Raw genomic sequence first — 14,855 nt, forward strand, 5'->3', positions numbered from 1 at the left:
TTAAATCAAAAAAATCAAGAAAAAATTAATTGAAAAAACCGAACCGATAAAAAAACCAAATAAACCGATTAAAAAATAAAAAACTACCTGGTCTGATTCGATTCTGGTTCAAAACTGCTTAAACCGACTGAATCAGACCAAATCAAACCGATTTAAAAAAAAGGTATAAAATAAACCATCTCTAACCCTAACCCTAAATCACTTTCTCCTTTTCTAACAGTCGTTACCCTCCTCTCCCTTTCTAGCCTTTCTTTCCCTTCCCTTTCTCTTCCCTTTTCCCCCTTCTCCCTTCTCAGCCGCCCCACCTCCTTCCCCATCTCCCTTTCCAGCCTTCCCTTTCCTCATTCTCAGCCTTCCCCTTTCCCCTTCCCTCTTCTTAGCCGCCCCACCACCTTCCCCTTCCTTTTGCCCTTTTCCGAAAAGCGAGTGAACAATGGCTATCCAAGCTATACAATTTTGATACAATAGAATAACAATGGTAGCAATCTTTCAATATGCAAGTCACAATAAAAAACGTATCTCATGATTCCAGGCAAGGAATTGTTCAATTTTTTCCAACCACAGCTGTTACCATAGAACAAACACCTTCCCTGAAGATCGTAAGCCTAAAGGTAAAGAGGGCTTCTAAAAGTTATTCTATTGTATCAAAATTGTGTAGTTTGATTATTAATATATAAATATTTCTTAACATCATCTGAAAGGGAAGGGGGAAGCAAGTGAACAATGGTTATCATTGTTACCATAGAACAGTCCGGTTTTTCTAAATTTTTTGCAAAAAAATGATCAAACCAAACAAAACCAGTTTGGTTTGAACTGGTTCTTGGTTCAGTCCGGGTTGTATTAATAAAGAATATTATTTTCCAATTTGGTTGTATTTTTGGGTTAAAACCAGACCAAACTGAACCATGAACACCCCTAAGTTTTGCTAGTTAATGCGGTGCACCACACAATGCAAGCAATTAGTCATGAAATCAAGGCATTTGTTCCCAGTGCGCTTCTGTGTAGTTTCTTCAAATGAAGTACAAGACACGACATGTTTTACATTATGCCTGTGGGATCCAAATTTAGTAAGTTGAGAATAGCTACAAGTTTATCACTTTGCAGCAACCGTATTAATTAGGTCAGAGTCATGAGACGGCCAAGAAACATACAGAAACACCAAGGATCACAATGAAACAAGGGACATTATTGGCTGCATAGAAGTTTGCTTGATTACAAGCCTAAATAGAATGATCCTCGATGTTCAATAAACTCAGGCAAAAATACATGGAAACAACTGCTTAAATGCCAATAGATTGAAAAATAATAACCAAAAGAATAAACCAAGCCACCTTCTCTGATTGTGCGTGAAAACTACTGAAAAAGGGTTCTCGTCAAGTGTTCACGAGCTGTAGCCAATGCTTGACCTATTGTCTGCAATATTAGAAAGGGAATGTAGTGGTCATGTTAAGAAACTAAAGGGGGGAGAGTATGATTTCTATGAATAAATTAAGTTTTTAGAGAATTTTGGATCAAGCATTATCTCATGCAGTTTTTAAAGATTGATAATTTTATTAGCAATTTTCAGAACTTCTGATTCCATAATAACAGTTAAATACTCAAATCCTATGAAGAAAGTTACAGGCAGGGAGAAAATCAAACCTGCTCTGATAGAGGTGCAGTAGGATCCATGCTATTTACAGCCACCTTTCCAGCAATAACATTGGCGTCTGTTTCTAGGATCATGCTGCCAAGCAAGAATGAATGCACAAAATATATGTAAGAGACCTTTACTGTCATATTAACCAGATAGCATCACAAGCAAATATATGCAGATTGCAGGAAAAGATATACTTCATAGAGAAGGAAGCATGGAAGGGACTTCCACTCATTCAATTTTTTGTTACTGTAAGCAGCATATGGTTGTGTCATCGTTGTAGTAACATAAAGATTGCACCGCTTTTATTTTTGAATGATTCACATTGAGAAGCAGGATCAGAAACTTATTTTTCACAATAATGGGTTGATACAAGTCAATTAAATCATCTTCACCAGTGAAATGACAATGAATTAAATTATTTTTTTTTTAAAGGTTGAGAAAAGGTAAAAGAACCATCCCTACAGTTGATGCAAGCAGGAACACCAAAAAAAATATACAAAAACTATTAACTCACCTACACCATGCAAACTACCAATAACAATACAGATACATTAAAAGACAGCATGAATACAGGACTATAACTTCCAATTCACGCATCTAGAGCTCTATAGCATATGAAGATTTCAATTTGCAGCAAGTTTATCCATCAAGGCTACAAGTAGAAAACTGCATTTAAATTAACATTCTTGGTTGAGTCCATTTTCCCATATTGCATAGCAAGTCAATCCAATTCCCAAACAAAACAAAAATTGCATAATAATAAAAAAGCAGCTGACAGAAAGTATTAGTTGCATACCCTCTTTCAACAATCTCATCAAGGCATAGGAAAATGAGATCTAAGTTCTCAAGTGCCTCCCTTTTGTCAACATTGCTCCTAAAATGAGGACAGGGAAATGAAAATAGCACAAAAACAAAATCACACAATCATTAAATCAAATCAAGAAACAGAATACCTCAATAGGAGAGAGACTGAATCAAAGAAACCCTGAAGAACAGCAGCTAAGATGAGTTCATTCTCATCCTCACCCCCAGTCACATAGAAATGGAGATCCTGAACAAATTTGTATATGACAATGTTGCTGTCAAACATTGTAATCTCCGCTGCATACAACAACATATCAGGAATGCATGTGACATTGTATCTCATAACTTCTATGATCAATTGAACAGAATTAAAGGCTCATAATTAACTTTTCTATTTTAAGTTTCACTGGGACACATTTCCAAAACAACATGCCAGAAGCCAAGACTGGGAAGATTAGATGACAATGCAGGCATAAAGAACCCTATCAGTCCTAATAAATAATCTCGAAATTTTTTAAATGTCAAGAACCCCAATAAACAAACTTCAAAGTAAGTTGTAAGAGTATGAACTGTTATTAAGGATTATCAACTAACTAGTAAGAGCAGACTATTAAAGATAAAAAGGATGGATTGCAAAATGAGAACAAGGACAAAGCAGAAATTTAATCTCATTCAAGACAGCCCTCACAACTAAGACAAGACCAATATTTTCCACATGCAGAAAATTCAGCCAATTAACCAACACCCTTCATCTCCAAATGATTCTTCAAAATAACTTTTGGAAAACATATATAATGATTTTTATGGTGTGAGAAAAATATATGTTTGCTCTTGCAGTTGGGCCATGTAGAGCGGCAACTACTTTTCAATTCAACAAACGAGGATTTCGAGCTGTAGCACATTGTGCAAGATCTTGTCTCTCAAGAGTAAGAAGTGTTGTAGTAAGCTCAAATAACAAAAGACGCCCATATATTATTGAACGTAGATCAGTGCCTGTATGCATATTTGTATTTGCATTTCTCACACAATACAAAAAATATTTTTTTCATGATAAAAAAGCATTGTGATTTGCCCCAATAAGAAACTATTTTTGGAGTCAAAACTACCCAATCATCGTAAATGCATACCATTAAACAGGAAAATGATAATCAACAAACAATAAAACTGCATAATTCCTCAAACTTGCTTTTCATATAGCTTAACAAATTTATGCTAACCTTCCGTACGAGCATTTGATTTCATAGTCTTTGCAAAAAGAGATTTTTCAAAAGCTAACTTTGCAGTATTTGTTGGCCAATCATCCGAATAGTATTTGACCGCAACTCGCTTCCCTTCTGAGTCTAGCAGAAGAATGTTTTTCACCACCGGGAAGGAATCCTATCCAAAAATAAAATAAAACCAAATTAGTCAAAACAACAGTATTTTCAGAATCCAGATTTTCCTTCACTTTCAAAGCAACCAAAATGATACTTCAAAATCAAATCAAATTCCACACGTATCTATCACCACACCAGATCTCAGCAAAATTCAGAACCTCAACACTCCGTTTGGTTACTAACAAATCGAAGCGATCATTTAGTGCCTCCAATTCCTAGCAACCAACCAGAGCGTAACTGAATCCAAAGCCACCCATTGGATTCAGCAAACGGAGAAAACGATTCGATTGTGTGATTAGAGGCTATCGATTTAGATAATTATATGCGTAATTAAGATGACAATAGTAAGAGATCAAAGCAGATTGGAACAAATTCGATGCGGATGCTACAAAACAACAGCAGAAATGGGATGTCAATAGCAAAAACGACAGCAGATCAATCGTCAATTTACCATTTTTGCAGATCGCGAGAGGTGGAGATCCGAGAGAGAAAGAGACTGTAAGTTAAAGAAGATATTTAACAAGAGCACAACTGGTTATGGAGGGATCCTGTGGGGGGTGGTATAGGGTAAATTAGGCATTCAAACTCTTATAATTGCCATCTTCAGTTATGTTTTTCACCAAACCTTGATAATATTATACTTCAATTGTCTGTTTTATTATCAAATGATTTTTACATCAATTTTACTAATTGTCTGTTTTATTATCAAATGATTTTTACTTCAATTTTACTAATACCTAAATTTTTTATTTCATAATATTTTTTTTCATATTTTCATTCATATTATATTATTTTTATATAAAAAATACATCATTTTACGTGAATGAGTGCAATAAAAATCCTTAATTTAAAAATTTAAATAGCATGTTTAGAGAGGATTGACCATTATTTATTTTTCAAATTGATGTTTTATCATTTAAAATTTTTAAAATGAAACAATCTAAGTATTTATCTCTTTTTTTATGTTTTTCTTTTCTAAAAATATAACAATTTATATAATTAAATTTTTTTTAAATAAGCATCTCTTCCCATCTTCCTTTATTTCTCCCTCCTAATCTAGTTTCTACAGTCTTTCTTTTCAAATCTAAAATATAATCAAGTTCTCAGTAAAATAGATACATGATAGACAATTTTTTTACAAATATATAGCAAGAAAAAGGTCTTTATGTATAATTACTATATTTTTTTAGTATGTAATAATAGTTTTTATAATATAAAAAAATTCTTATAATTTCTTTTACTTCAAATTTATTTTTTCAATGTTCTATGATGAATCTTTCATCTTTTTTTTAATCCATGTTTATCACTATATTTCAAAAGTATTTTTAAAATAATTTAAATTTTTTTAATTTATATTAAAATATTTTTGATGTTTTCAAAATAATTTAATGTATTAATTTTAAAAATAATTTTTAAAAATTAAAAAATATTATTAATATATTTTTTATATAAAAATATTTTAAAAAACAACCATACCTATATTTCATACTAAGTTGTTACATTAATTCCTAGAGTACCAAACTGTATAAAGAACATGGCCACCTCTATTTAGTGTAACAATCTTATTGTTCTCGCGTTTTAATTCCTACAAATTGAAAAAAGAAGTGATAAAAAAAGATGAGAAAAAAAAAATCATTAGGTTACCAAAAAAAAAATATCTTGATTTAAATGAGTTTACCTTTAAAATGAGAGTATGATGAGGAGGTGGGTTAAAAATTACTAAAAAAATACTTTTTTTTTCTTAATTCTAATCACCGGAAGTTTTTTTGAATATTTATTTTTAGTTTTTGTTAAAGAAAATAAATGATTAAGACAACGGAATTTTGGAATATATATTTTGTAAGGTACCGACTTTCATTGGCACATTACTTGATTAATGCTATTTTCCATGCACTCCCAGCACCGACTTTCATTTGTTTCCATACAGAACTTGGGCCCTATGAATTTGCAATGTTGGGAGAACTGCAATTTTTTATTTGGGTTTTGCAAATGAAGTTCAAGGCGAGGTTCTCGATCGATCTCTTGGACATGTAAATGATATATCAATAAATTTATTTTTGTTTTATTATGTTTGTGTTTGGAAATGAGGTATAAATTAATTTTTTTAAATTTAAAATTTTTTATTTAAAATTAATTTTTTTATGTTTTAAAATTATTTTAATATATTAATATTAAAAATAATTTTAAAAAATAAAAAATATATATTTTAATATATTTTTAAATAAAAAATATTTTAAATTGTAATTGCTATTATAATCTCAAAAGAATAACTAATATGGTTCCACCCCTCGAAAAAATAAAAATACCCCTGCAAAAAGTAAATCTTCACGCAACGTTCTTGTACTCATTCTCTTGTATATGTATATACATATTTCTTCACCAAGTTGGAATGACCATCATGCACATATTGTATATCAGTCATATCTCAGCTTTGATTTGAGTTGTTTTTCAAGGGATCATTGCTTGTGATCTTGCACTCTTTCCTCTATTATATGCATACTGGGTTATCACCTTGTTTTTTTAACGTTAAAGTCAGGGTAATAACCTATATATCTAAATAGGTTTGGATATCAAACCCAGATAATATGGGTTTATCAAACCCAGATAAATCAACGAGATAAAGGATTAATATTTTTATATTCTTTAAGTATTTATATTTTTTTTTTAAAGAATTTATTATACACAAACTGTTGGGAATTTTCACCGGTATTGTTCTAATCATTACTCATTGGAGGCTTAGTATATTGACACAATACTAAACGTGTTTCGACAATAAACCTACATCCACGGAAAAGTTCTATATTATTAAATATAGAGAAATGATACAATACAAATATATGGAAAAGGAGGATCACATCCTCTCTATTTAACTCTTATCTCTCATTGCTGCATTTGCAGTTATTCTCTCTTTTTCTCTTCTCTCTCTAACACTCACTCTCTCTCGTTTTACTCTCCAAAAATTATGCCTTTTTTATAGGCAACAATAGCAAACAAGAGGCTATAAATCATGATATTAATGGTGACATAACATTAGCTTCCACTAAGCATAGTGATCGGGTCTTGCCATAAAATGACAATTTCCTAACAATCACTCCCTTTGCCATTTACATGAGCAATTATCCTCTTACTTCTTCAACACAAGCTTATATCCTGTAGTTTTTTCATGCTTACCATTCTAAGAGCATCTTCGACCAACTTTACAGGTACTTACCAAACTTTTCAATCACTAGAGTTACCAAAGCACACCCTCACTCACACCAAATCATTACTTCAACCAAATGGTCTTCCACATCATATTTGAAGAGTGTTAACGCTAGTCTTTGGGCATAATATTCTCTTTTGAGTGTATCAACCATGATCGGTTCGGAATTATTTTTCAAGCCTCATACTTAGGCATACAACACCCCCTCAAACAAAAAAATTTATTTCCAAGTGCTACAGTCTTTATCTGAGTATTTGAATGTGATTATAAGCTTACCACTCTTTTAAGAGTCTACTCATCCAGGAGTTGCGCCTGCCTTTTATTCCACCATAGAAACCACACCTTACTTCTCCGTGAGTCTCTTGTTCTTATTCCTAATAATCCAGGTAGCTCTCCACCTTTAACTATGAGGGGCAGCCCATCAAAGGTTGATTCATATCTGTCTTCATACTCTAAGTATGACAATGTCATTACTAAGCTCACCACCTTAACAAGAGTCAACTTATTCTAGGGATCTGCAAATGCCCTCTGCTTCTACATAGTAGTTGCATCTTAATGCTCCACAAGTCATACATTTATTGTCCAAGAAAAATATTTTCTAGCTTATTGATTTTTAGCATGGGGGCAATATCCATCAAAGTCAATAAGACATTTGTCTTTATACTCATTATTACCACTTCATTGGTTATCCAAACACTTGTCTACTCATATCTAGTTATCATATTGGCTTTGGTGCATTCTGAATTGGGGCTCATATCATAGCCCTCACATCTTTTGTAAGGTGTCTTCGCCTATTATCATGGGGTGGTCTGAACTTAGCCTTATATAATAGCCCTCACACCTTCTCTCTAAGGTGTATTTGCCCTTCATAAGAGATCGCATCTTTCGTCATCTGGGATGCCTCAAAGTGACTCTAAGATTCTCTACCACCATAGGATAATGAGAGAGATCACTGCCACTAATCACATAGAAAGAGAGAGTTGCAGTACACTCCTTACAATCCTCCATCTTAGTTTCTATGTTTGGAGCTTCTATGCTTTTCTGCTTGATAGCTTTACCCACACTAACTCTCTTTTGATGTCTTTGCCTTTCTATGTGGTCACCTTTTATTACAGGCATTTGAACCCCCTCAATTGGGTGCATCTACAATAGCTCATTTTTCCATTCTTGCATGTACTGGAAAAGTCTTTACCTGTTGTATAACTTTTTACATAGTCTTTGCTTTGAGTTTCATCTGGGAACTCTTCTTCTCCTTGCTCCTATCGTCTCATTACAATACCTCATTAGATACTATGGGTATTTCTGCACAAACTCCATGTGCCCTTATGCAATTTTTGTTCTCCAAATTTCTTCTTATTATTTACCTTTATGTTTGACAATAGCTCATTTGTCACAACAACTATCCAAGTTAAAATAGGGAGTCAATCTTTATCCTCTTGCTATATTTCTCTTCCATTATCAGGGTTTTCATCAATTCTCTTCTTGAGAAATTACAGTCGTCAAATCTAACTTCTTTGAAGAAATCACCACTCCATCAAATCCTTAAACATATGGAATCGAACTATTCCCTTATGTTGTCATTGTGTTAGTCTTCATCAGTTTCATATAAATTGTTATATAGATGAAAATAGTATCGTATGGATAGTTCTTCAACTTAGCAAGTTTCCAGAAAAAGATTAGAGGGGTCACACTGGTCCCATTTAAAACTCAATCTCCTAAACAGAACTTCTTAGGCCATATCTATCAATCATACTATCTTTCCATATATACAACCATTTACTAGCTTTGTTGCAGCTTTTCTTTACAAGTGACCTGGAATAGTTTAATTTTATACATGATTTCTCAACAGCTAGCAAGGTTACCGTGCTTAAATTCATCAAGATTGGTCTTCATCAGTTTTCACTCTACATCTCTAATTGACCACATAATTGGGTGTCTAAAGTGTTTTAATTTTACCTTCTCACAAGGCAATTAAAATTCTCCCCATTTAACAATTTAATACACATAATTGGGCAAATATGTGCAACTTCTTCTTCTTTATCTCCATCGACCACCATGATGACCTTCAGATGTCTTATAATCGAGCAATCTCTTTTGTTAATTCTCCACCATCACTTTTAGTCCAAATCTCAACACTCAAACCATACCATTGCATCCAGAATGATTAAATTAGCTGGAAACAAAACTGAAATTATCCAAATTACATTTTAGATGGTTAAGATTTGATTAAAACAATTTTGGTCTGATAATTAGCCCAGATTCAATCTCAAATTCGGTTGCACATAGGATCAACCACATTGGATCCTAACTCTTAGCTCGTGGCTCCAGTCCAACTTAGCTCAACTCCACTCGGCTCGGCTCACGGTTGATGATGTGGCAATAGTTCCCATAATGCTAAAGTGTCAACTGACTAGTCACTGACATGGCATGCCAATAGTACATACTGATGCCATGATTATGTTATATTGATGTCATCATCATTCGGGTTAGTCATGTAGGTCGTGTCATCGGGTATTTAGGTTGAGTTAGCCCATCTAGGCCAAAAGGACAAGTGGCGTCGTATAGGGTATGTCAGCGCACATGGGCAGCCTCCTTACCGACATGTGTTGACGCGTACGGCAATGTCCTATGTCTGAATTTTATGTTGTTTTCACCTGTATGCTCCTCTTGTACGGCAATGTCCTATGTCTGAATTTTACGCTGTTTTCACCTGTGTGCTCCTCTTTCCTCTTCTACATGGTGATATGGTCAAAACACCATTTTGATAACTTTTATTTTTTTGGGCAAAAATCAAACACTACTTTAAACCATAAACTCTGAGACTAGTTGTTAGGGATTCCAACTAGTGTTGTTCTAATCATTGCCCATTGGAGGCCTAGCACACTAACACAATATTTAACATGGTTTGGCAAATCATCTACATTCATAGAAGAGTTCTATATTATTAGAGGTAGAGAAACGATGCAATACAAATACATGGAGGAGGAGAATCACATCTTTTCTCCTCAACTCCCATCTCTCATTGCTGCACTTATAGTTGTTGTTATTGCAGCTCTTCTTTCTTTCTCTCTTCTCTCTCTTACACTCTCTCTCTCTTATTTTGCTTTCCAAAAGTTATACCTCTTTTATAGGCAACAATGGTAGATAAGAGACCATAAATCATGACACTATTGGTGGCACAATATTAGCTTCCACTAAATATAGTGGTGGGGTCTTGCCACAAAATGGCAATTTCCTAATACAAACAAGAACAAACACTCTTGTTTTTAGAATTTAAAACTCATTCTCTCATTTATAACAATTCTTTATTAAAATTCATTAATTTTATTGTTTAAGGGTCCTTAAATTTCATTAAAAGGGATTGTTTTAGAGATGTTAGGTCTCCTACAACCAACCAACAACTTCATAAACTCTAAAGGAGAGAATATTGACATGAACATGTGATTACTTAATGTCCAAACACTCAAAAACCTCATTCATGATCATATTGAATTTTGAAACATTATCAATTAGCATTATATGTGGGAACCTAATAAAAAAATCATCAACTATTCTTCTTAAACTGATTTTTACATCCCTAGTCACCATCAATGACAAATAATCAACACATTTCTATAATAGGACATGTGATAAATCTTCTTGCCATAACAAACACTTTTGCCTAACCAAACCTTTAACAGTTCATCAACTAAGTGCAATTTCTTACCTAGGCAATATTGGTAGCATAAAGACCAAATTAGACTTTTCCATACTCAACAATATCCTCTATTACACCTTTACAGCTACAAGTTATACATAGTACCCGTAGATAATTGAATTATTTAAAGAAGTTTGGGAAAAATGAAATATTGAGGGGTTTTCAACCTCAATGGTCACTGAGCCTTTATAGAGAGCATTTTCTTTGTCATGAGGGTTATGCACGACACTAACTAGACATTATGGGATGGAGGCTAGCTATAGATCATGTCGTTTCATGCTTGAAACATCAAACTCCTAAAACTCTATAGACATATTAGTGGAAAGCAGCCTATAGAGGGGTGTATAAATGAAGATGTCTACACCCTCGTCAAAATAAAGATTCTCCCTTGTTAAAATGAGTGTTGCGTACTCATATGCCTGAAATTACATTTTTATCAAGATAACCTTGGACAACTATGAGGGTCTTATTAACATATGCAAAACATTTGGAGCAACCTAGAATTGATCATATAAGATAGCTATCTTTTGTTCCTTTACTCGCATTCTTTTCTTCTTTCCTTTAGTTCTTGAAGAATACCAGGACTCCCTAGGACTTTATCTTGCATTTGGAGCTTTGGCTGGGTTATTTGAAGCGACTTGCACATATCCATTGGAAGTAGTTAGAAGGCAAAACAGGCAAGGCTCTAAGTTTGTCCTTACCTGCTAGTGTGACATGTTTTTCTTGGTTATAAGTCATATGGTTTTTATAACCCCATCAAGATTAGTTAAGAGACCAAAGCAGGTAAGGCTCTAAGTTCACCAAGTTTAGTTTCTGCCTCTCTAAAGTCATTATCTTCTTATTAATCAATATATTTAGTTTCTATATAAGAATATCATAGAAGGTTGATTATACAATCATCATAAAGCTATAAGCTTTTGATATTGTAGAAAAGCCCAATGTAGACCTTGGTTCCTCGTATATATTTTCTTTTATTGTCTTAATTATGATGTTTTTACTTGGTGACAAGTTCCTTGCATTCATTGTTTTACAAGGTTGACTGTTTATAACAGGGTGAGGTAAGGTACAACAACACAAGATGGAAACTTACTTCTATTTTTTGAAATCAAGGAAGGAGACAATTGTATGTTGGTTTGAGTATAAATTATATGAAAGTAACTCTATGAAACTCCCTTGTCACTCCTAAAAATCTTTTGCCCTTAATTTGACAACAAATAAGTCATCCTGCATTAATTTTAGTGATTTCTCAACAACTTGCTTGAATATGCAGAACTTTGTTTATGGTGATATATAAAGTATTTAACACTTCTGAAAAAGAAATACAGAAAAACTGAGTTATATTGTATTCTATTCCATATTCTTCCAATGAACAATAATACATTGTATTCTATTCCATATTCTTCCAATGATATTCTTCCAATGAACAATAATACTGCAGGCTGTTTCTTCTCTATTTATTGGATTTAGCATACAATATAATAAAGTCTTGGCTACATATCCAAACCCAATAGACGCCTCGATTATGAGCATTTACTGCATGAAGTGATGAACTTTTCTTCTCTAGTTGATATAGCAAAAGTTGGAGAGCCAACCCCTACTATCCTAATTTCTATTTCGACCATTCTCCCATAGTAGCATTAGTGAACTAAAGATTTTACAACAAAGATCACTTTGGGCTGTTAGATAACAGGTATTTTGCTCATAGTTGCTGTATAGCAAGCATATGATTGAGGATTTGTAACCCTCTATATCCTTCTGATTAATTGTGATTTTTTTCCGAATCCAACTGTATTTGGTTGCAAGATTGCTTTCATATGGCTACGTGTTCCCCGGACAAGTAAATCATCACATTAAACTACAGAGTCTAGCCTATATGATCTGAATTGTTCGCTATTTGAAGTCTCTGTATTTAGATAGATAACACATATATTGCGTATGTTTCTTCTTTTGTACACATGTACATATTTCTTCACCAGAGGTGGAATAACCATCATGCACATGTTATATATGAGCCCTATCTCATCTTTGATTCAAGTTGTTCTTAAGAGATCATTGCTTATGATCTCGTACTCCTTTCTTTTTTATATGTATGCTGGGTTACCACTATTCTTGAGGGTCAAAGTCACGGTAATAACCCAGCATATCTAAGTTGTACAGAATGTTAAATACAGATAATACGAGTTTAACTTGCTTTTAAGTCTAATATTTTTTGGATTAAATTTAGTGTTGAGTTCAAGTACAAGTGGATCTAACAAGCTACTAGATTCAATATTATTGGAATTAACTATATGCTGACCTCAAGTGTATATAGGTCTGACGAGCTTCTAAACTCAACATCCTTGAGTTCAGCTATGTGTTGAGCTCAAGTACATGAGAGTTTGACAAGCTGCTAGACCTAACACCATTGGATTCAATTACGTGACGAATCCAAATACATGTGGATCTAGCGAGTTGTCAGACCCAACATCTTTGGATTAATTTACGAGCTAAACCCAAGTATAAATGAGTTTAACAAACCATCAGACTCATTACATTGGGCTTGATATTATTCCAAGTCCAAGTATGAAATTGACAATCATTATAGGTTTCATGTTAGGTCACAAGGCTTTGTTTTTTTATTTTTATAAATCTAACATAAAATGTTAAAAATCAATAATAACCATTTCCCTACACACCTAGATGTATAAAAAGTCTTTTAAAGGTCTACCATATTTTCATAAATATTAATATTATGCAAGAGATATTTATCTCTCATTAATATTGTAGAAGGATATTTTTGTAAGGATATATATATATCTCGTATTAATATTGTAAAGATAAATGACATTGTACCTCCTTCATTCAAGCAACATTGCAAGGTTCGAGGGTTATATATACTCCCTAAACCGTCTAAATAAAGGATTCATGTTTTTCAATTCTTTATATATTCATATTTATATTCTTATTCTTAGAGAATTTATTATACACAAACAAGAACAAATACTCTTGTTCTTAGAATTTAAAACTTATTCTTTCATTTATAGCAATACTTTATTAAAAGTCAATGACTTTATTGTTAGAGGGTCATTAAACTTCATAAAAAAAGATTGTTTTACAAGTGTTAGGTTTTCTACTATCAACCATCAACTTTGTAAACTATGAAGGAGGGAATATTGATTTGAACATGTGATTATCCAATATCCAAACAGTAAAAAATCCTATTTATGATCATATTGGATTTTAAAACATTATCAATTAGCGTCGTTTAAGGGAACCTTATAAAAAAAATCATCAACTATTCTCCTTGAACTGGTTTTTAACATCCTTAATTACCATCAATGTCAAATAATTAAGACATTTCTAAAATATAACATGTGATAGACTTTCATGTAATAACAAACACTTTTGCCTAACCAAACCTTCAATAACTCATCAACCAAGTACAACTTCTTAGCTAAACTGTGTTGGCAACACAAGGATCAAATTAGACTTTTCCACCCTTAACAACGTCCTCCTTTACACCTCTATAATTATAGGCTACACCTAGTACCCGTAAACAATTGTATTATTCAGAGAAGTTAGGGCATAATGAAATGTTAGGGGTTTTCAGTCTCAATGGTTACTAAGCCTTTCTAGAGAGCATTTTCTTCGTTATAAGGCTCATGCATGACACCTAACTAGATATCGCGGGAAGGAGACTAGCCATCGATTATGTCGTTTCATGCTAGAAACACCAATCTCTTAAAACTTTATTCCTAAAACTCTATAGACATAGGAGTGGTGACACGACGAAAAGATTAATGTCTTCTTCCAAGTGTAGGAGTGTCGAAGTAATAAATAACTCGGCAAGACCAGGGTCGAACTACAGGGAGGTTAATTGTATAAATTACAGATAACAATAATACAACAACAATAACAATAATAACAACAAGAACAATAACAATAATAATAATAATAATAAAGAAAAAGAAGGAAAAGGAGAAGAAAAGGATAAGAACTTTGAGATGAGATATTAATGTAAGGATTAAACAATGATAATAACAAATGTCAAGGTTAGAGGTTCCACTAATGGTATGTCAAACAAGTATAGTATAAACTCTTATTATTCAATTGGAAACCACACACAAAAGAGGTTCCAATCAGATTATAAATTGTTAA

General features: G+C 33.0%; 1 protein-coding gene and 1 long non-coding RNA gene across 2 annotated transcripts; one reads left to right on the forward strand and one right to left on the reverse strand.

Moving 5' to 3' along the window:
* Nucleotides 1-1,133: 1,133 nt before the first annotated feature.
* LOC105114850 (coatomer subunit zeta-1-like) lies at nucleotides 1,134-4,434 on the reverse strand. Its single transcript, XM_011011540.1, has 6 exons — nucleotides 4,271-4,434; nucleotides 3,661-3,820; nucleotides 2,593-2,740; nucleotides 2,436-2,513; nucleotides 1,642-1,726; nucleotides 1,134-1,413 (listed from the first exon to the last, which is right to left on the reverse strand). The coding sequence occupies exons 1-6, from the start codon at nucleotides 4,271-4,273 to the stop codon at nucleotides 1,354-1,356; spliced, it is 534 nt and encodes a 177-aa protein (XP_011009842.1). The 5' UTR covers nucleotides 4,274-4,434; the 3' UTR covers nucleotides 1,134-1,353.
* Nucleotides 2,747-3,577, forward strand: LOC105114849 (uncharacterized). Its single transcript, XR_840226.1, has 2 exons — nucleotides 2,747-3,381; nucleotides 3,429-3,577. It is a non-coding gene; the product is annotated as an uncharacterized LOC105114849 (long non-coding RNA).
* Nucleotides 4,435-14,855: the final 10,421 nt, after the last annotated feature.

This window comes from Populus euphratica, unplaced genomic scaffold (genome assembly GCF_000495115.2).
Source record: "Populus euphratica unplaced genomic scaffold, PopEup_1.0 scaffold777.1, whole genome shotgun sequence".
Lineage (NCBI taxonomy): Eukaryota > Viridiplantae > Streptophyta > Magnoliopsida > Malpighiales > Salicaceae > Populus > Populus euphratica.

Coding starts and splice junctions, on each gene's coding strand:
- LOC105114850 (XM_011011540.1), bottom strand. Junction 2,514..2,592: donor TCAGTCTCTCTCCTATTGAG/GTATTCTGTTTC, acceptor TCCTCATTTTAG/GAGCAATGTTGACAAAAGGG. Junction 1,727..2,435: donor GATGAGATTGTTGAAAGAGG/GTATGCAACTAA, acceptor CTTGCTTGGCAG/CATGATCCTAGAAACAGACG.